At 49.2% G+C, this 18,484-nt stretch overlaps 7 protein-coding genes across 7 annotated transcripts; 2 read left to right on the top strand and 5 right to left on the bottom strand.

The window, feature by feature from the left end:
• Positions 1-55: 55 nt before the first annotated feature.
• Positions 56-3,722, bottom strand: ONS95_001437 (uncharacterized protein). Its single transcript, XM_058494634.1, has 5 exons — positions 3,634-3,722; positions 3,463-3,573; positions 3,183-3,399; positions 3,064-3,126; positions 56-3,013 (listed from the first exon to the last, which is right to left on the bottom strand). The coding sequence occupies exons 2-5, from the start codon at positions 3,569-3,571 to the stop codon at positions 1,543-1,545; spliced, it is 1,860 nt and encodes a 619-aa protein (XP_058354941.1). The 5' UTR covers positions 3,572-3,573; positions 3,634-3,722; the 3' UTR covers positions 56-1,542.
• ONS95_001438 (uncharacterized protein) lies at positions 405-1,421 on the top strand (the record flags this gene model as incomplete). Its single annotated transcript, XM_058494635.1, has 1 exon — positions 405-1,421. The coding sequence occupies one exon, from the start codon at positions 405-407 to the stop codon at positions 1,419-1,421; it is 1,017 nt and encodes a 338-aa protein (XP_058354942.1).
• A 300-nt stretch (positions 3,723-4,022) lies between the features above and the next one.
• ONS95_001436 (uncharacterized protein) lies at positions 4,023-5,467 on the bottom strand. The gene has a single exon (XM_058494633.1). It carries the CDS (start codon positions 5,321-5,323, stop codon positions 4,367-4,369), a length of 957 nt encoding a protein of 318 aa, XP_058354940.1. The 5' UTR covers positions 5,324-5,467; the 3' UTR covers positions 4,023-4,366.
• An 810-nt stretch (positions 5,468-6,277) lies between these two features.
• ONS95_001435 (uncharacterized protein) lies at positions 6,278-7,997 on the bottom strand (the record flags this gene model as incomplete). The annotated part of the gene is made up of 5 exons (XM_058494632.1): positions 6,278-6,979; positions 7,027-7,137; positions 7,204-7,236; positions 7,286-7,858; positions 7,941-7,997. The coding sequence occupies 5 exons, from the start codon at positions 7,995-7,997 to the stop codon at positions 6,278-6,280; spliced, it is 1,476 nt and encodes a 491-aa protein (XP_058354939.1).
• Positions 7,998-11,856: 3,859 nt separating this feature from the next.
• ONS95_001434 (uncharacterized protein) lies at positions 11,857-13,695 on the top strand. The gene is made up of 4 exons (XM_058494631.1): positions 11,857-12,048; positions 12,099-12,155; positions 12,205-12,924; positions 12,969-13,695. The coding sequence occupies exons 1-4, from the start codon at positions 11,962-11,964 to the stop codon at positions 13,581-13,583; spliced, it is 1,479 nt and encodes a 492-aa protein (XP_058354938.1). The 5' UTR covers positions 11,857-11,961; the 3' UTR covers positions 13,584-13,695.
• A 176-nt stretch (positions 13,696-13,871) lies between these two features.
• ONS95_001433 (uncharacterized protein) lies at positions 13,872-14,944 on the bottom strand (the record flags this gene model as incomplete). Its single annotated transcript, XM_058494630.1, has 2 exons — positions 13,872-14,686; positions 14,860-14,944. The coding sequence occupies 2 exons, from the start codon at positions 14,942-14,944 to the stop codon at positions 13,872-13,874; spliced, it is 900 nt and encodes a 299-aa protein (XP_058354937.1).
• Positions 14,945-15,322: 378 nt separating this feature from the next.
• ONS95_001432 (uncharacterized protein) lies at positions 15,323-17,863 on the bottom strand (the record flags this gene model as incomplete). The annotated part of the gene is made up of 2 exons (XM_058494629.1): positions 15,323-16,472; positions 16,521-17,863. The coding sequence occupies 2 exons, from the start codon at positions 17,861-17,863 to the stop codon at positions 15,323-15,325; spliced, it is 2,493 nt and encodes an 830-aa protein (XP_058354936.1).
• Between the last annotated feature and the right edge of the window lie 621 nt (positions 17,864-18,484).

Here is an 18,484-nt window from a genome sequence, read left to right as displayed (position 1 = left end):
GAAAGCTCAGTGACATATTCCGAAAGGCTGCAGCCAAGTGGTGAAGCTGAATCTCCTAGTCTTGCCAATGACATGCGATATGCAGCCAACCGGCAAAATACCTGGGTGTGTGGTACCTGTCTCAGTCCTGCATAACGGCCCGCGAATGGCGATGCGAGCCAGGAACGTGTGGAAGCCGTCGGCACATCAGCTGAACATCACGCCTGCCTCACATTCTGGTGAAAGTCTTGCCTTGCGAGGCTGTGATGACTGGCCATGAGGTTATATAAAATGGCTTCGCTGGTTCCATTATATTCTACTAACATGTTTTGCGACTTGTTGATATGGGTTCTAAATTATCAAAAGGCTCAAAATCAAAGAAGCCTGATCCGGCCAAGCCAAATCCAGAACCGTCACCTCCCACGATGGCTACTTCACCCTTGACAAAGACTGAGCTCGAGGCTGCCATAGCAAAATATGGACCAGTTCTTCAAGTACATCCAGACGAGAAATACGACCTCTGCTCCATTGAATGGTTCCTCGCCCACAGCACTCTGGTTGACAGCAAGCCACCAACATCGACCATCATGCATCCTACCGAAACGCAGCTTCCAGGGCCACCCAAAGAAGACAAACGATACTACTTCAACATCGAAGATGCTGTCAAGCCCGGCAACTTCGACACAGCGAAATCCTACGTCAACGCATTCTGGACGCCAGGCATGTCATACACTGACATCCAGTTCTGGTACTTCAGCGCATATAATGGCCATGGAACCGCTCAGTTCAGTAGCCTGGTCTTCAACAAGGTGCAGAACCAAGGAGACATCAATCTGGCTCCACTCGGCGAGCATGTTGGAGACTGGGAATATGCAGCCACGAGGATCGACAATACCACCAAGGAGATGATTGGAGTGATTCTTTCGGCCCATGGAAAGAACACCTTGTATGATAAGGCGACTGTAGCGAAAGATTTCAAGATGGTAGATGGAACGCATCCCGTGGTTTACTCGTCCCTGAATGGACATGCGAACTTCCCCACGGCTGGTCCAAACTTCACTGAGCATCGCAAGGTCCTTGGTATTCCAGCAGGGCTGGAGTTCAACCTTCTGAACTCCACAGCAGATGGGGGGAAACAGCTTGAGTGCTCCAAGAGATATCAAGTCGTTGCAGCGAAATGGCTGGAGGGTACACCTGATGCGTATGTCATTCCTGCATGGGTGAGTTATCCATATCGATGGGGTCCAGAAGGAACCGCTATTACGATGGACTCGAAGACGTTGGGGGACTTCATCAAAGCTGCTCTGGGAAAGGATGCATCGACGTTGCTGGACACGCCGATTGTTCTTTTGGCTTCGGAGTTGCTGCATATTTTTGTGAAGGCGGACATCAATGGTGCAGCTGCACCGGCGACGCAGAACCCATGGAGTGGGCATTACTGACATAGGCAGACTGGGACGGGTGGTGATTTTTCAGAAATTTCTTCGATGTTCCAGAGCTCAACAGAGCTAATTATTTGTAACAAGCTTGTTGCGAGATCCAAATCCTTCCGATGATGTTCTTTCACAATTTCGATCTTTTGAACTTGCTATCATCCCCATAAACAATCCTCTGATTGATATCCAATTCAGTGGGAGGCAATATCTTTTCATCTCTGGACTCTCCATCTTTCACTATCGCTTTGTCCAGCAGAAATCTAGTGCAGACTTCCAGTGAAGCGGAATTTATGTCCGACTCGGCCTCCACCAGAAGCAGTGTTGCCATGGCAACATTGGCAATATCAAAGGTCAGATCTCGTGCTCTTGGAAGCAATTCCTCTGGGCTACTTTGTGATATGGTCTGTCGTAGCTGCGACCAGAAAGCGGCAAGTGCCGCTTGATGCGTGGGATGCTCGAGAACCCAGCGGCTCAGAGATATAGTGATCCATCGATCTATAGCGTCCAGGATGTCTTTCCCATTCTTTCCCTTCAGTACCCTCAACGTATCACTCGCTAGAACATCGGTGGTACCTTCCCAAATACTCAGCACGCAGCAGTCCCGATACAGTCTGGCGATATTAATGGCCTCGTTCTCGATGTTGTCTAGATACCCGACACCTCCTAGTGCCTCCATACACTCCTGTAGAGCATGAATGGACCGTTTGCACACCGATGCTTTGAGAATAGGGGTCAAGACACGAATAAGAAGTGGAATGTCGTTAGTGTCTGGTGGAACAAGTCGAAGCGAGTCTTTTTCTGGGCCTGTCCCGTGTTCGTTGGCACCCATGAGACTTGCAACAAAGAAGGTAAACAACATCATAGATTTGTAGTCTCCAGTGATCCTTGCCAAAGTGCTCATGTGCAGTGGCGAGTCTTTGAGCATGACCCTCTTCCCTCGTCCTGCCCCAACTTCGCGAACTCGAGCGAATGATCTAGCAATTGCTAGCCCACGGCCTAGATATCCTACAGCGCTGACTGCGGAGTACAGGCGAGTAATGTCAAGAATAGTACTGATTTCTTGAATTCCGTGTCCCTCCTCGCCGATCAGATATGCTCGCATCCCGGACAGCCCAAGTTCTGCAGTTGGTAGGCTTTTCGTGCCGAACTTGTTCTTTAGGCGTTGGATAAGTATGCCGTTAAGCTCACCCCCTTGATTTCCAGGATCAGGTCTTCGCATGGGTGCAAGGAATGTGCTCAGGCCCCTGGATGTCTGCGCGAGAAGTATGGCCATGGAAGAATCGGTCGCCGACGAGAACCATTTGAAGCCATCAATCCTCCAAGGGCCGAGATTTGAGCACGATTGTGGCGAATAGGTTGCGATTGTTTCTGTACCAGATACATCACTACCTCCGCTCCTCTCAGTCATCCATTGTCCACTCGTCCATGCATACTCAGAATTCCTAGACGTCAACCTGTCATATGCGTCTTGGAATATGGCACGAGTTGATTCATTGAGTTCTGTGGATGACAAATGTAGACTCAGCAGCCGCGCTGCGCCGTCAGTCATTGCACTTGGACATGCCACGTTGGCACATGATCCAGTCCAAAGGTGAAGCCTGCATTCCATCAATGTCCATTGATGAAAGCGATGGATCTTGGCACTTACTTCAGGAATTGCACAACTCTTGTGTGTTCCCCATACTTTGCTTCATAACCTGTGGCAACAATTCTAGCCATAAAGTCAGTAAAGGTTATTTTTTTTAATAGCTCAAGCAGCCTGCGAACCCATTTTGTATCCCGAAATTCTGCAGTCTCTTCCAACCCTCGGTTACAACCAACTCGCTCGTTCTTTTCCCGAACGCATCCCGACCTCCCCCTTTCAGATACGGTACGTTTTTTTCAGCATCAGTGACCCAGTCGAGAACTCTTTTTGATAATACATCGTCGCCAAACCTTGAGAAATCTGATGTCACGGAATCCAGAATTGGCCTCGGGAGGAAGACTTGATGCGGGGTCAGTAGGCAGAAATACAAGACAACGAGGCTACAATCAGTTATGGGCTTACATTTTAGCACACTTTGAAATACTCCGTCATCATAAAACTGGTTGTGGATGACTGGAACGGCTTGGAAGAAGCCTTCATTCGAGCTTGATGGTTTGTGGGGTGGCGACATTGCTGAAGATCTTAGTATATCTCCGGATTCTGTAAGCCCTTGACAGACTGTTCAATTGGTACTTCGTCCCACGGCCCTCAATGAAGTGCCGTGAGAGGCTAGTTAAATGTACAGGGTCTGGCTATCTCCTCAAGTTTGCTGTTCTGCTTCCAGTTGAGTGCAGGGTCCGACAAGCCGAGGCATTCAGGTTAGCTCTGAAGGCACGTGAGCCGATCAATGGCACTTCCGCCCGGGGCGAAAAAGAGCTTCATTCTTCAAGATGCTAGTCTGAATAAATAATGAAGACATCTATGCTTCTTGATGACTTCTGTATCCCACACGTATATGTCATTTTTCTGGTCAAAGAGTGTTCTAACGTGCCAATCATGTGACCCTATCACGGCTTGGGGCAGCTGAGACTCTCAGCTCTTTTGGCGAAGGGTCAGCGAGCGTCCTACACACTGGCGCAAACTATTTATTGTGCTAGCCTGTTTCTCCTTCTATTTCACTCGTTACACAAACCGGTTCCCAAAGGATCTGTGACCTCCCCAGTTCTCGCTTATGTACCTTATCCCGAGACATATCAACAAACAGTCGAAGGTAAGTATTTAGGCCCCTTTAAAAATAATGACTTGGATTATCTTGTCTAGCAATCCGAGACATTGAGCCGCATAATAGTCTGAGCAACACGGGTGACTACCTGAATAAGATTGCATCCCAATTATTTGCGCTCCACCCACCAAGAAGCGCTCACAAGACATACCAAACCACTCTTTCAATTCAAATAGTCATAGGTCTCAGAAAAGGCCGAGTAGATTATATATTGCTACCACTACAGTTTTGAGAAATACTTACGGCAATACGATCTATTTCAACTGCATCGTCCTCATCATCATCGTCGTCCTCGTCGTCGTCGGCGCCATCCTGGTCGTCCAGGTCGTCCTGGTCGTCATCAAAATCCTCGCATTCATCACTTTCGGAAAACCATGACTCTGGCTCACTATCGGTGTCATCGCAGTTGATCTCATCCTCTCTCCAGTCTTCCAGATGCTCGATGTAACCATCGAACACAGTGGGGAACGAGTAATCAGGAGGAAATACGTACCGGGCATCATCCCAACTGGGAGGAATTTGCCTGAGATCGAATCGCGTTCTGCAGTATGGACAGTCTATGTGGCCTGATGTGAACCACGGAACGATGCAGCCGTCTTCGAGATGGTAGATATGACCGCAGGGTATTTTTGCAATGCGACGGTCAAGATCGTTCAAAGGGTAACGACAGACTCCACAGTCACCTTCTTCAGTCAAGGATGCTGGATCAATTTCCTGGAAGATATTACCTGCACCAACCATGGCCTCTGTTCCAGGACAAACGTAGGTTCGCTTCACAGCTGGAATCCCCTTTTCGATTTGACGTCGATGACGACGGGAGAGTCCATCGAACCAGGTTCTTTTCCGGCCCTGTTTGCGTTCCTCATGAGCGACCTCCAACCTTTGCAGCTCAGCTTCCAATCGCTGTCGCGGAATAATGTGCTCACATTGTTTGATCCTGCGCTTGAGGTCATCTGTCCTGTGGTATACATCACCATACTTCAAGCAATCAAGCCAGATACGGCGACGTTCCTGAAGCTCTTCCGGGGCAAGACACCCTCTTGGGTGTCTCGTTGAACTTCCATCTGCGGAGCAGAACTTGCAAGACCAGGGTCTGCATGATATACCGGACATGGCTACTCGACACATGCCCTCGACTGGACCAAGGTTCATGCTTTGCATCGCAGAGGTAGTTCTTGGTTTCAACAATACGATGTTACGATCTACCTCTAGCACACCTTCTCTGCCAGGTGATTTGCCAATTGTGGAGCATTCAGGTGCATGCCGAGCGATGCGTTCAGAATGGCCACATTTGTGGAAGAATAGGGATGAATGCACGCACTCACTCATAGCGACGGGTTTGAAGAAAATAGAAAGTCGTAACGGTGAGATGTCCCTGCAATTGGATATCGGGGAATGTTTCGAGTTAAATGTGTACAATAGCCTCTTTTATGAAGAAAGTCATGTCAGCTGTATACAGCTGATAAGGATTATTCGCAGTTCTGGTCTGCCCTGAGAACAGTTGCTGTCACTGTAGAATGCTTTGAAGAAGATTAAACATTTTCCTACGCATCTTTGTTTTCAAGCTTAACAATGAAATTGTTGCTAAACAAGTCAAAGATTCCAAATGTTAACCAGCTGAAAAGATTGACAAAGGGATTTCAAGACGGTTCAAAGAAAAGAAAATTCAAGTGCATTGACGTACTGAGATGCAGCTAAAGAAATATATGAGGGAACCAAGAAACTATAATCCTGGCCATACCAGTCGGTATTCGAAAAGTCTTGAACCCCATCGTCAACATCGCTACTCATTGTTTTTGGGCCTACACCCCGGGATTACAGAGGGATTATACCGCATTAGTCTCTAGACTTCAGCGTTAGGGTATCAACTATTACATTGGAACTGGCATTATAAAACTGATCTCGGTTGTTTCAGACCCTGGAACGAAAAGGCTGTAGAATCTCTTGGAAGGTGTTTGTATAGCGGTATTGACTATACCTCCTACCACCATTCACTTCCTCAGTAAGGCGAAACTTTATTGTACCCAATGGAGCCCTCCGCGCGTGAGGATAGCTTGGCAAAATATATCATGACAAGAAAGGAGTGCAAGTCCAAGCAAATCTATAACTGTATATTTATTTCCGCCACTGCTGTCTTAACGGCCGTCTCAGACCAATCCTACTACTGACCACGGCCAACTGCCCCGCAATATACCTCCGCTGTTCGTCACTCAATGTCTTCACCCCAATCGCAATCCCTAGCGGAGCCAGGCTCAAAAAGTACGCAATAGCTACACACCCAATCGGCTCTCCATCACGACACGCTTTTGCCCTCTTCCCTTCAAACTCGGCCAGCAAGGATGTCGTGCTAATTGATATCTCATCTGCCATCATCTGGATCGTGTCTTCGGCTGCATGTCTCACGCGATTCATTTCTTTAAGCCGGTGATGTAAATCGGAATGCGGGTGCACCCTCAGAGTGAGCTCTACTAAGCTTTGCAGGAGAGTGATACGAGCTGCGCGCCGACTATTCACCCATATCACGTCGAAGAAACTGTCCTCTAGTCTGTCTGGATCTATCGCGACTGAGCCGTACCATTTCGGGTATCGACAATCTTCTTCTCTGAATCGGGTTATCAATTCGAGGAGGGCTAGGCTCGAGTGGCCTTGTGATGGTTTCTTTGCAAGCAGATCGTCGCATTTGCATAATAGTCGAGTGGTGCTCGCGAGGGCGAGTGTTGTTTCGCCCCATGTGGTTTCTTTGTATGAATCGAGCGCTTCTTCAAAGAGCGCCACTTCCGGCCCTGGTAAGATTCTCCTTGTTAAGTTGCGATATACCTGACAAAGCTTAGCAATTGACGGTAGTTCGGGTAGATAAGACCCACTGCTATGTACACAGCAGCACGAGTGATGCCGCCAACTCTGGGATCCAGAAACTGAGAGACAGTCCCACGACTACGGAGAAGCATGCTGAGAGCATCAGAATGCATGCTCCACTACAGACTGAATGTGAGCAAATGACGCGAAATTGAAGCAGTGTGGAATTGTGCTTTGCTACTTACCACATCAGATGTTGGATTCTCATCGCTGAAAACCTGTCACCCAATTAGCATTGGCGCTCTTGCAGCACCCCAACTGGCATACCTGATAATAATTGAGAAACAAAACGGCGATTAATGTTGATTCGCTCTGCAAATTCCCCTCGGAGAGTTCCTTATTCAAGAGCGATATTGAAAGACCATACGATTTTCGTGCTTGCAGCGCTGCATCATATGATCCCGACTGGTTGCTGTGGTGAGCAAGAGAGACTGCAAGCACCGCGTGGTCTAGTAACGGATCTCGACCTCTGGACTCGCAGTAAAGCTGTGGTAAGTTGTGCAAAAATCCTGGGTTCGTTTTCAAGTCCCGCGTTTGCATGGTAAATTCCGACATGAATCGACATAATGCGTGCTGGTTCCAATCTGTTTGGGGGAGAATTTTGAATGCTGGAGGCGAGAGTGAGGGGGAACTTGTAACTCGCTGTTTACGAGGACTGTCTATAGTTCCTTTGGGGCTCTCGGTCGTGCTTTTCCGTGAAGTTCGAGGTCGATGTGCGTCTCCTCGTTCTCGTATCTGGTTGCTGACATCGACGAAAATGAGATCATTCTCCTGTCTGTATCCAGGGCATGTGACTTTTACCCTTTGGCAGCGTTTGCATTCTGGGTGTTCTTGGTCGCACTTGGGATAATTAGTATTAAGAAGTATCATAAGCATAAATCATACTGGGCATTTGTAAAGTAAGCCCTGGGTTGCAACGCACCTTCAACTTCATGGACCGGCATCGATAACACCCTAAACTGCGCTCTGGTCCTGGCATGTTGTAGTTAAAACCGGTAACACAGGGACAAGATATTCGATCTAGGAGGGAAAGCTTGGAATGGGATCTTGCGAATGTTATTGTTGAAGTAGACTTTTCAGCCTCGGTCCCTTTTGGGGAGCCCCATCTTCTTTCAAGACCAGGTTATCGGGAGTACGTGCTTGCTGATGGGCCTTCATGAGCTTATATCAAATCCCTGAAGATAATCACAAGGAATGGGTTTGCAGATCTACGCGCCATAATTTCCAGCCTGTTTTGGAATGGCCAAGTGGCTCAGCCATAGGCTGGATCGTGAAGGCAATCCTTGGTTGGCAAATCTTACATTTGCTCACGGGCCACATGCTCGCAGAACATTTGACACTGAAGGATTTGATAGGATCAGCTTGACTCGGATTTTTGGTTGATATCAGGACCCCAGAACCAGTGATCGACACAACGCGGGAACAGAATTGGCATGTTTTGAAGTAGTGTGTAGGCTGACTGAGGTAAGACGGGAGAGTAGGGGGAGCCTAACTGTTGACAGGTAGTCGTCCGGCGCCGTTTGTTCTTAAGACGCCAAGAAGGTCGTTAGATTTCAACAGTGTCGGGACGACTGCTGACAGCGGGGTAGCGTGATCTGGCATTAACCCTTAGCAGACCGCTGATCCGGCAGTCGGGCTCGCAACCTCATACATTGCCTTTGCGATGCCCCAATCTTCAACAGGGTAATCCTCCGGAGCCGTTAAGCCACATTTTAGTTCTCAAGAGCCATTGGGCAAGTTCCTTCCAGAAACTTGTCTTCTATAAAGTATCTTTAACTTTAGATGCCTTTGGCTCGGAGTAGCTAACCTACTCCGGTTAACCCAACGGACCAAATGCAGTTGACTGACTACGTGAGGTCGTCACATTCTCGCGATAGGACAGGCACCCTCGTGTCCGGAAGGACGATTAATGCAAGCTGCAAGGGGGATAAGGAGCTTTATGCAGACCGTTCTAGTCTACAGGAGCAAATACCGGGTGGCGCCTTCTCTCGTGGTCGCCACAGCCCGATGGACTGTCGCGCACCAGCTTGAAATGAAAGATATGCCGAAACGAGCAGCAACAATGGATGCTGAGAGTACTGAGAGCCGAGGCTCGAATTGTTGATAGCCTCCTACATGTTTCTTCGGTCGTTCGCCTGCAGACCGTTTGTTTCCAAGCCTTTCATGACGAAACGACGATCCGGGAATAGGTGCCACATTGATTGAGACTTCCGGTGGGGCTCCGAGGGAGGAGATGCACATACAAAGTTAGACTGAAGTGGGGTCTTCAAGGTAACGCAAGGCTGAGAGTCTGTTCGTCCCCATGGAATTGATATGTTGGTGACCAAAGCTTTTGCAACATCCACGGCAGCTGAGCAGGTGCACATTCCCCCAGAATGCTTGTGTAGACCCGTCCGGTCAAGGTGGAGACCGGTAATGATGAGGGCCTGTGAGTATTGTTTAATAGACTGGTCGCCAACCATTAATAGCAATCAGGTGGCGACAGAATACCGTTGGACACGTCTATGGTCAGAAAGAGATACTCATCGGTTCTGAAGGTCAAGTGTTGAATTCCCACTGAAGGGTCGAATAATCAAGGGTCTTGTCTGCGAATAGTCATCTAATCTACCCAGAATGTTTGCTCACCCAGCTCTCCTCTTGCATGCCCTCAATAGTTTGGCCATTCATGATTCGATATAAGTAAGAATCATCAAGAGACAAGTAATGATGGCCCACGTTACTCAGAAGCACCGGTGTGCTGCACCCATAGATGGCACAGAGAAGGTCGCCAAGCGTGTAAGTAGAGCTAGCAACCCAAACTATCTCTTAGATCAGTTGCCTGCTGTGGGTGTGAGTGATGTGCATGCATCGCTTCTCTGCAAATTCGATATCGCCTGAAGATCCAATATCGAACTCCAATGTTGCCAACCATTCCTGTAGACCTCTCCTTGCTATGTTGGATTTACGATGGCGATCGTACCAGAAATTGACACAAATGTCGTGATTCCGCTCTATGTTGATGACGCTTTGACGGTGCCTCACCAACATCGCGGGTGTGTCCAGGCCGTTGTGGGGTCCGCTCTTGCTGCTGGAGTCTCCGATAAGTGTCCCACTTAGAGCTTCCAGTGTTGCAAGTCCCTAACTGTTGGCCTATGCCGGGAGTGCTGTTTGCTACACATCGTTTTCTGTCTCTGTTCCCCAAGCTGCAACTCCCCAGCCATTGATAACATCAACACGGATTCCCCGAGCATCTAGAACCTCTAGACTCTCTGAAAGTATATCATTTGGTTTGAGATATTCAGCAGTATTGGCTGGGGCTGCTAGCTATTCTTGGTATCGAGTGTCGATACTTCGCCCATGGTGCTAGTCCGGAGTCCTAACAGGAAGTGAGAGTCTTGGTGTGGACGGGGATCGATAAGCTAAGCTTAGAATCCGACGACTGATACTCTCCGAGAAAGGAAGATGGAAACCGCTTTTACTCCTCTCATTGATAGTTGATATTCCCGACTAGCTTCTTCACATCCTAGGCAAGTACGAGCACCCGGTAGATTTTATCTCGTACATCTGAGGCTGACGACTCTGTAAGTTGTGGAAATGGTCCAGAGCAGATTTTGTTTTGTCCAAGCATGAGGTCGCAAATAGGTGTTTGCCAATGTAGTGGGTCTCCGGAGGGCTCAATTTGCTTCGAGCAAGTGCTTGACGATAGGTTGTCCGACGAAATGAAGGCTTGTAAGAATTACGAAAGCGACATTGCGCGGAACTAGTTCACCTCCACAAACAAACACTAGATCGGCAGTATCTTCCACTCCATGAAGAATCCATACACGCTTCCACTATTTTCATTATAACAAATGTTTTATAGCACACCAGTCTTATAAAAGTGTACGGTCGTGTATGCTCTGTCGAACTCACTTGAGATCGTCAGCTTGACAAATAAAGGATTCCATGAATTGAAGACCAGAGCACCATCGTCACTATCAGGTTCCAGTAACACAGAAATGAGTCTGGCTTCGTCATGGGATGCGTGCATTTGAGAACCGTGATGACTTCCCTCGGAATGCCTTTTTGCAAGCACACAGGAAGTCAACTCAGATGGTACCTTTGCTGCAAGGCTAGAACCTAGCGATGTATCATGCCCGTTAAGTCGACATGATGATCTGTGGACTTCTCGAACCTAGGAAAGAGGCTCTCTTCTGTCCAGACATAAGACAAGAAAGAGAACTTGGCGGGATGGTACAGGGAGACATGGATGAGAGGGTAGCCTTCAGTGAAGCTGTCTTCCAACACGAGAAGGAGGACTTAATCAGTTCTCAGATGGAGCATTGCAGAGTCGATGCGGAAGCCGACAAATTTCGCGTGTCAACTCCAGAACTTTCAAGGAATACAACTTGTCCAATCCGCCAAGAGCCGTGAACGCCGACATCAAGAGAACACAATCTGTCCAACACTTCAAGCTACATGGACTTCCAAGAGAGAAGGCTGTCAGAATACGAAACGGATTAATGATTAGGTATAGCGAAATGCCTCAAAACGGACAGTGGTAGACTCTTGAAATCACACTAGTACACCAGATTAGAGACTTTGAAACAGGCATTTGGCAGGCTGGACATGCAAATAGCAAACCCTTTTTTGTTCGTTATAGAATGAGAGCTGGAGGCCCAATAGCGCAGGCTAATCATCAAAGCCAACAGTCATGGGAGCCATGTTTTTCCAGGCCTGGAGAAGGAGAGCAGACCGAGAACGACGAGGAAATAGACGAGGCAAGGCTAAGGATCTCGGAGCGGAACAACCATTTTCCAGCTCGCGAGCTCCATCGCCGCGTCAAGTTGTCAACCTGACTGAACTTCAACTTCCAGCCTCATCCAACCACATCATATCACTCCACTCCACAACATCTAACGTCTCGATCTGGGCAATTCGATTGAAATCTCAACTGCGAATCACACACATATACGCTCGCAATCATGTCAGACGGTATCATCAGAAAGCCCGACAAGGACTTCTCTTCAGAAGTTGACAAACAGCTTCCCGAAGCTGAGAAGCTTGCCCAGGTGCGTCGCACATCATCATGAGCAACGATCATACTAATATTGACCCGCAGACAAATGTACAAGCTGCAATCGAGAAGCTCACAGCGTTGGAGAAGCAAACAAGACAGGTCCGCCATGTCAACAAGCCACGCCCTCTACATAGCTAACAGACATCAGGCGTCAGATCTCGCATCCACATCCCGAATCCTCGTAGCGATAGTCACACTCAGCAAGGAATCTGGGGATTGGAGTTTACTGAACGAACAAGTCCTGCTACTCTCCAAGAAGCATGGCCAACTCAAACAAGCCATCACCAAGATGGTGCAGGTGGTTATGGAATTCATCGAGTCGGCGCCAGACAACGAGACCAAGTTGTCCGTCATTGAGACTCTACGGACAGTTACGGAAGGCAAGATCTTCGTTGAGGTGGAGCGGGCTCGTGTTACCAAGATTCTGTCGGACATGAAGAAGACTCAGGGCGACCTCAAGGCCGCGGCTGATATCCTGTGCGAGCTTCAAGTCGAGACTTTTGGGTCGATGGAGCGAAGAGAGAAGACAGAGTTTATCCTAGCACAAGTTGCGCTCTGCATAGAGAATGAGGATTGGACACAGGCTGGAATTCTAAGCAGGAAGATCAGCACGAAATACCTGTCGAGAAAGCCGAAGAAGAGCGAGGAGCAGCTGGCCAAGGAGAAGAAGGAGCGCGAGAAGAAGAGAGACAAGGGAGAGGATATCCCCGAGCCAGTCGAGGATGATGTTACGGATTTGAAGTTGCGATACTATGAGCAGCAGATCACCCTGGCGAAGCATGATGACAAGTATCTGGATGCTTGCAAGCATTACAGGCAAGTTCTGGATACCGAGGCTGTTGAGGATGATCCTGCAAAGCTGCAGCCAGTATGTTCACCCAGAATATTGAAGAAAATATGCTAACATGCCAGGTTCTCCAACGAATCATCTACTACGTTATCCTCGCCCCGTATGACAACGAACAATCCGACCTCCTCCACCGCGTCTTCCGCGACACCCGCAACAGCCAAGTGCCTCTCGAAGCCCAACTCCTCAAGCTCTTCACCGTCCACGAACTCATGCGCTGGCCCGAGGTTTCCAAGCTCTTCGGTCCCCACCTCTGCGGCACTGACGTCTTCGATGCTACAGCCAACCAATCTGCCGACAAGAAGGCCCACCAGCGCTGGGAAGATCTCCGCAAACGCGTTATCGAGCACAACGTCCGCGTTGTCGCAAAGTACTATACCCGAATCCAGATGCCCCGCCTCACACAATTGCTCGATCTTACAGAAGACGAGACGGAGAAGTACATCAGCGAGCTGGTCACTGCGAAAACGGTATATGCGAAGATCGATCGTCCTGCCCGGATTGTTAATTTCGCGAAGCCAAGGGATGCTGATGACGTGTTGAACGAGTGGAGTGCGAACATGAAGAGTCTGTTGGGTCATTTAGAGCGTATTGATCATCTGATCACCAAGGAGGAGATGATGGCGAGGATTCAGCCGACCAAGGCTCCTAAAGCTGGAAAGACTGGGAAGGCGCATTAGAGGGTTATGCTGGGGCGAAAGCTATGTGTCGCTGATATGATGGTGGTTGGGAAAATGATACCGCTGTATACTAGTCTAGAATCGAGGTATCGAATGCAATGCATATACAAGTATTACTCATTTCTATGCTTTACTCATCTGTCTTCAGCCCCAAAGGCCAGGTCTAATCTTTCTGTTCTATGAGCCATATGGTCTCTATCCGTCTAAACGCCTCGCTATGTATACCGCGAAATACCATCCTAATCAAATCACAATCCAAGCACACCACCCCATCCTTCCTCAGCCCCTTCAAAACGGCACATCCATATCCTCCACACCCTCTTCCTCCCCCTTCTCCTCCCTCCCCAACACATCCCTCAAAAATCCCACCAACACACCCGCATACTCCTTCCCCACGGGTACAAAATGCCCACCGGGATGAACCACCTTCACCGCATTCTCACACCTGTCCACCAACCCCTGACTCCTCTCCTCCTCAACCACACTATCCAAACTCCCAATGACATGCAGAAACCTCGTCTTGATCTTCGGTGTATAGAATGGCTTGTACGTCGCGTTGGGGGCGTAGAACCCGGAGTAGGAGATGGCGAATTTGAGAGGTGGTTGAGGGAGCGCGGTGCGTAGGGACGACCAGGAGGGGGGGTAGGAGAATGATGAAGGAGATGAGGAGGAGAAGAATGCTTCCTCGCGGCCGGGTTCGAGGAGTGATGCAACTAACGCGGCAGCTGCACCACCCTGCGAGAATCCCAATACACCATCCACACCACCCGCATCCTCAATCGCCTTCCTTATCGTCTCAAGTCCTTCTTCCAGCCCAACGTATTTCCCCGACTCATCTCTCTTCCACCAGCCCCACGCGTCGGGCTCATCTCCCTTCTCAATGCTGTCGCTTTGTAATTCGGATGACGAGAATCCAGGGATGTCAGCGGGGAGCAGGCGCATTGGTGCCGTTGGGTAGATGAGTTGGATGCCGCCCGGGTAGGAGGGCAGTGTGCCCGGGAGCGCCTTGTGTGGTGAGGGGGAAGGGGAGGGAAAGGATTTCTGGAGGAGTTTTTCCAGCGCGCGGGTTTTGGCGTGGAAGAGGGGGCCGGATTGGGTGTATCCTGGGGAGAGGAGAGTTAGCAAGTTGGTTGGTGGTGGAGTTGGGGAGAGGGGAGGTGGAGGGGTAGAAAAGAGAGGCTATGATATATGCTTGGGAGACTCGGGTTTGGTATGGCGGAAAAACCCTGGAGCAGGAAAGGTGGATAGATGGTAGAGAGACAGGAGATTATCTTACCGTGCAACATCAATATCTTCAACTTCCTGAGTCCATTATCTCCCACGGGAGGCGTCGCAACCCCATTCGCCTTGTTCGCTGACATCTCTCTCCTCGCCCTTATTGCCTTGCTTCTATATTCACGTTTGAATTTCCAAATGGGTATTGTCTTAGTAGTGAATATCGGGCAGCGTAGCCGAGTGAGTGTTGTGTGGAGAGTTGTTGAAGGGAGAACAAGAGGACGAGGCTGAGGAAACATTTATTTTGATTGCTTGGGGTGCACAGGAGTGACGTTTGGGGTTCGGCTGGGCAAGAGTGGGACAGGCCGAAAGACTTATGGCCCAAGACTTCCCTGCGACGATTACACTTCCTGAATGCTAACCTCACAAGAAGCCGTAGTCACTATCGACCGACCTTTTATGAGCTGTTTACTGATCGTTCAGTACTGAGTTATGTCTCTATCACTTTCATCGTCCTCCCGGTTTCATCGTTTTTTAGCAACATTTCGACAGTCAACACACATCTTATGTGTACACATCCCGCATGCTCCGTACATGGCGCTGCCCCAAACGAAGTCTCCTCCACACTGGCAGCACTTCGCCCATCTGTCGAACGCTCTGCCCATTGGATCTGGTGCTTTATTTTCGTCCGGTTCGGCTGCACCATGTTTTTGAAGCAAGTACTCTACTTGCCAATTGTCCCTCAGCCTGGCACATTCCATATTAGTGAGACCATCGGCATTCTTCGAGTTAGGGTCAGCGCCGTTCTTCAGGAGAAACTCCACAACACGTGTGTTGTCACGGAATACAGCTACTTGTAGTGGAGGGGCAAGCGCGCGGCCTCCTGGTAGGTCGATGGATGAGCCTGTTGCGACAAGATGCTCAACGACAGGAAGGAGACCGAACGACGCGGCGTAATAGAGAGGCTCTGTCAAGAGTGCCACCTTGGGCGGAACGTCATTGATCAGAGTTTGTACCCACGTTGCGTAGTTGCCGCCATTCTTGGTGCGACTTGCGAACAAACGTATTACGGAAGCTAGAGCTGCGTCATCTCTTGGATAGTGGACTGGCCAAGCTTGCACAGCATAGTCAAGGAGAGGGTAGCGGTCTCTTCGCGCATTGAGTTCAGCCATATCGGCGCAGACGTTTGCAAAGTCGTCGAACATTAGGTATGTCATACACTTGTCAAATATCCGCCTGTCGTTTTCGCCCACCGAATCCGTGTTTGGGCGATACCACACATCCACATTGTCTTCGGGGACAGAGGAGAGGAAGTCACGAATCGTCGCGTGACTGAGGAAAACTTGGGCAGTTTCTTGATCATGGTCAAGCAAGCCGTGACACATGGTCAGGATCTCTCGTGGATTTGCCAGCCTTAATTCTGCATCCATGTACGTGTCTTCGAGCTCAAGCACGACCGCCTCAGCCAATGCTCCCAAGGTAAGTGGCTGCTTTACGTTCATGACCCAGAGCAATGCTTCCCGGACCAAATCTCGATCTTGGCGGGGCACTTGACTTAAGCTTTCAGCGTAGACCTTGAACAGATCTTCTGGCATCTTGTTCATTGCTCTTATTACCTCTCTACCCGTGTGCATGCGGGAGTATGAGTCAAGTTGGCAAGCAGCGTATCTGAATCTACTCAACCTCAGTCGTCATTCGTTCTTTAGGCTGTGCGGCACTTACACTCCTTCAGCTTGGGTCACAAGCGATGTCGCAAGCTGTTCTTTCCTTGCGCTAGATAGGAAGCATGTGGGCTCATCCATTTCCAGTCTTTGCATGGCGTAGGCCCGTATGTCTTCGTTAATGTGTGCTGGTCTCAGGTACACATTCGCTTGGACCTCTTGGATGTAAACCGACAGACGGACCATGTACTCGGTGCTAGTAACAAAGATTCGTACACTTTTAGCTTGCGACATGATCCGATAGAGGGAGACAAGGACATTTTTTGTGATTGTTGACTCGTTGATGGCATCGACAAATATATATGATTCCGACATGGAATTGCAACACTGAGCTATGTGCTGGATCAGCAGCTTCTCATCCAGTACGTCACCTCGATCGCACTCTGATCGAAGCACAGCGAGTACAGAGTCATCCTGCCTGCATAGCTGTGATAGGACAGAGCCCAGCATCGCATTGGGAGATTGGGAGTTTGGATAACTGGCCGAAAAGTAGTAGTAAGCCGTGCAATCCCTGGCTCCTGGAGCCTCTTTTGCCATCTTCACGGCCGAAGCACACAGAACAGTCTTCCCGAAACCTGATGGGCCTGCAAGAAACAAGAAACGAGCATCCTCGTCCATCGGATGTCGCGTCTGACTTCCCCAAGTTGGCTCAGGACCATTCTTCAACCTTTTCGCAGCCTCACGCTCTTGTGCACACCACTCTCGGAACTGATCATCTCTACCATGAAGCCACATGGAGAATGGGCCGTTGAGAAACCAGGATCCCGTGCCAGGCTGTTGATTTCCTCCTGCTTTCGCGTGTAGAGAATCGGGATTGAACGGTGCGAGCCATGCTCTGATCTTGTCATACGCCTTCTCCTGCTCCCTTTCCTGGCGATCAAGTGCAAGGGAAGTCGAAATGCCCTTCACAAGTGCCACAATATCTTGCTGTGACACAGAAGCATCATTCATCAGTACCAGAACAAAGAAACTCTTTGCTCTCTCCACCTTCGTGGTCTGTTCCAGAACAGATGACTTGTGTCTTGCCCACGTAAGACTCGCCAGCTTCGAGTCCTTTCTTGGTGTCAAATCTTCCAGCATGGACTTTAAAAGTACGCTCGTCGCACCCAACGTATCTTTGTACTGCTGAGACGATTCCAGAGCCCACTCGCCTACATTGCCTTCCTGTGCAGCTGGCTGTCGCTGATTGATCTGCTCCAGAATTCCTTTCAGGGCCAGAATCTCCGTGTACAACTCGTATACCTCCTTTTTAGCTGATCGCACTGTCTGCACGTAATCATACAAGCGGCTGAGAAGATGGGCAGCTTGGCCGACAAGACCAATGATTGAGATTGGATCTGCCATTATCAGATGTGGTAGGGACTATTCCGATGACCTTCAACCCAAATGAGTACTCTTGGCTCTTGGCGGGCAGCACTGAGAGACGAGATCGAGCTCAGAGTCAACGATAGCGTCTCATCGCGAAAGCGTCTTTCATACGATCCATCTCAAGCCACCCCCGCTCCTGACCTTGTTTAGTGTTATCTTAGACTGCACGTGATATGCACAGCACATGCCTTACCAACGACATGTAAATGTGATAGAGCTGCCCGTAACCTAATCTGAAAATTCCAAACTCCTTGCAAGTGTATACCTCAGAGTGTAGACGATGATAAGGTGTGGTTTCACATCCCCGTCCAGGTCGCGGGATCGATTGTTACCTGACCAGAATACACAATATAACCGTTATTGCTTGCTGTATCATCACTCGAATGTCCTATTGCTGCGTTTCATCCATCCTGTAAAGTACCCTACTATCCACAATGCGAGTAAAGGAAAGAAGACAGCGCGACTGGCAGACTTTGTCCTCACAGAAGCCGCACTCAGGCGCCCATCCTCATCCAACTCTACCACACATACTTCCTATGTAGTAGTCACTGGGAATTTCTCTCCGAAAAATCTTCCTCCCAGATAGAAATGGCCAAG

Source organism: Cadophora gregata (genome assembly GCF_030347475.1).
Source record: "Cadophora gregata isolate MNR1 chromosome Unknown scaffold_10, whole genome shotgun sequence".
Lineage (NCBI taxonomy): Eukaryota > Fungi > Ascomycota > Leotiomycetes > Helotiales > Ploettnerulaceae > Cadophora > Cadophora gregata.
Note: the sequence above shows the minus strand (reverse complement) of the source record. Positions and strands in the feature narration are given on the sequence as shown.

Excerpts from the sequence above, each read along its gene's own strand:
- ONS95_001434 (XM_058494631.1), top strand. The coding sequence starts at position 11,962 with ATGTCAGACGGTATCATCAGAAAGCCCGACAAGGACTTCTCTTCAGAA. Across the intron at positions 12,156-12,204 it reads TGGAGAAGCAAACAAGACAG|GCGTCAGATCTCGCATCCAC; the intron begins GTCCGCCATGTC and ends AACAGACATCAG. Across the intron at positions 12,925-12,968 it reads ATCCTGCAAAGCTGCAGCCA|GTTCTCCAACGAATCATCTA; the intron begins GTATGTTCACCC and ends CTAACATGCCAG.
- ONS95_001436 (XM_058494633.1), bottom strand. The coding sequence starts at position 5,323 with ATGCAAAGCATGAACCTTGGTCCAGTCGAGGGCATGTGTCGAGTAGCC.
- ONS95_001437 (XM_058494634.1), bottom strand. The coding sequence starts at position 3,571 with ATGTCGCCACCCCACAAACCATCAAGCTCGAATGAAGGCTTCTTCCAA. Across the intron at positions 3,400-3,462 it reads ATTTCAAAGTGTGCTAAAAT|TCTTCCTCCCGAGGCCAATT; the intron begins GTAAGCCCATAA and ends CCCCGCATCAAG. Across the intron at positions 3,014-3,063 it reads AGAGTTGTGCAATTCCTGAA|GCTTCACCTTTGGACTGGAT; the intron begins GTAAGTGCCAAG and ends GATGGAATGCAG.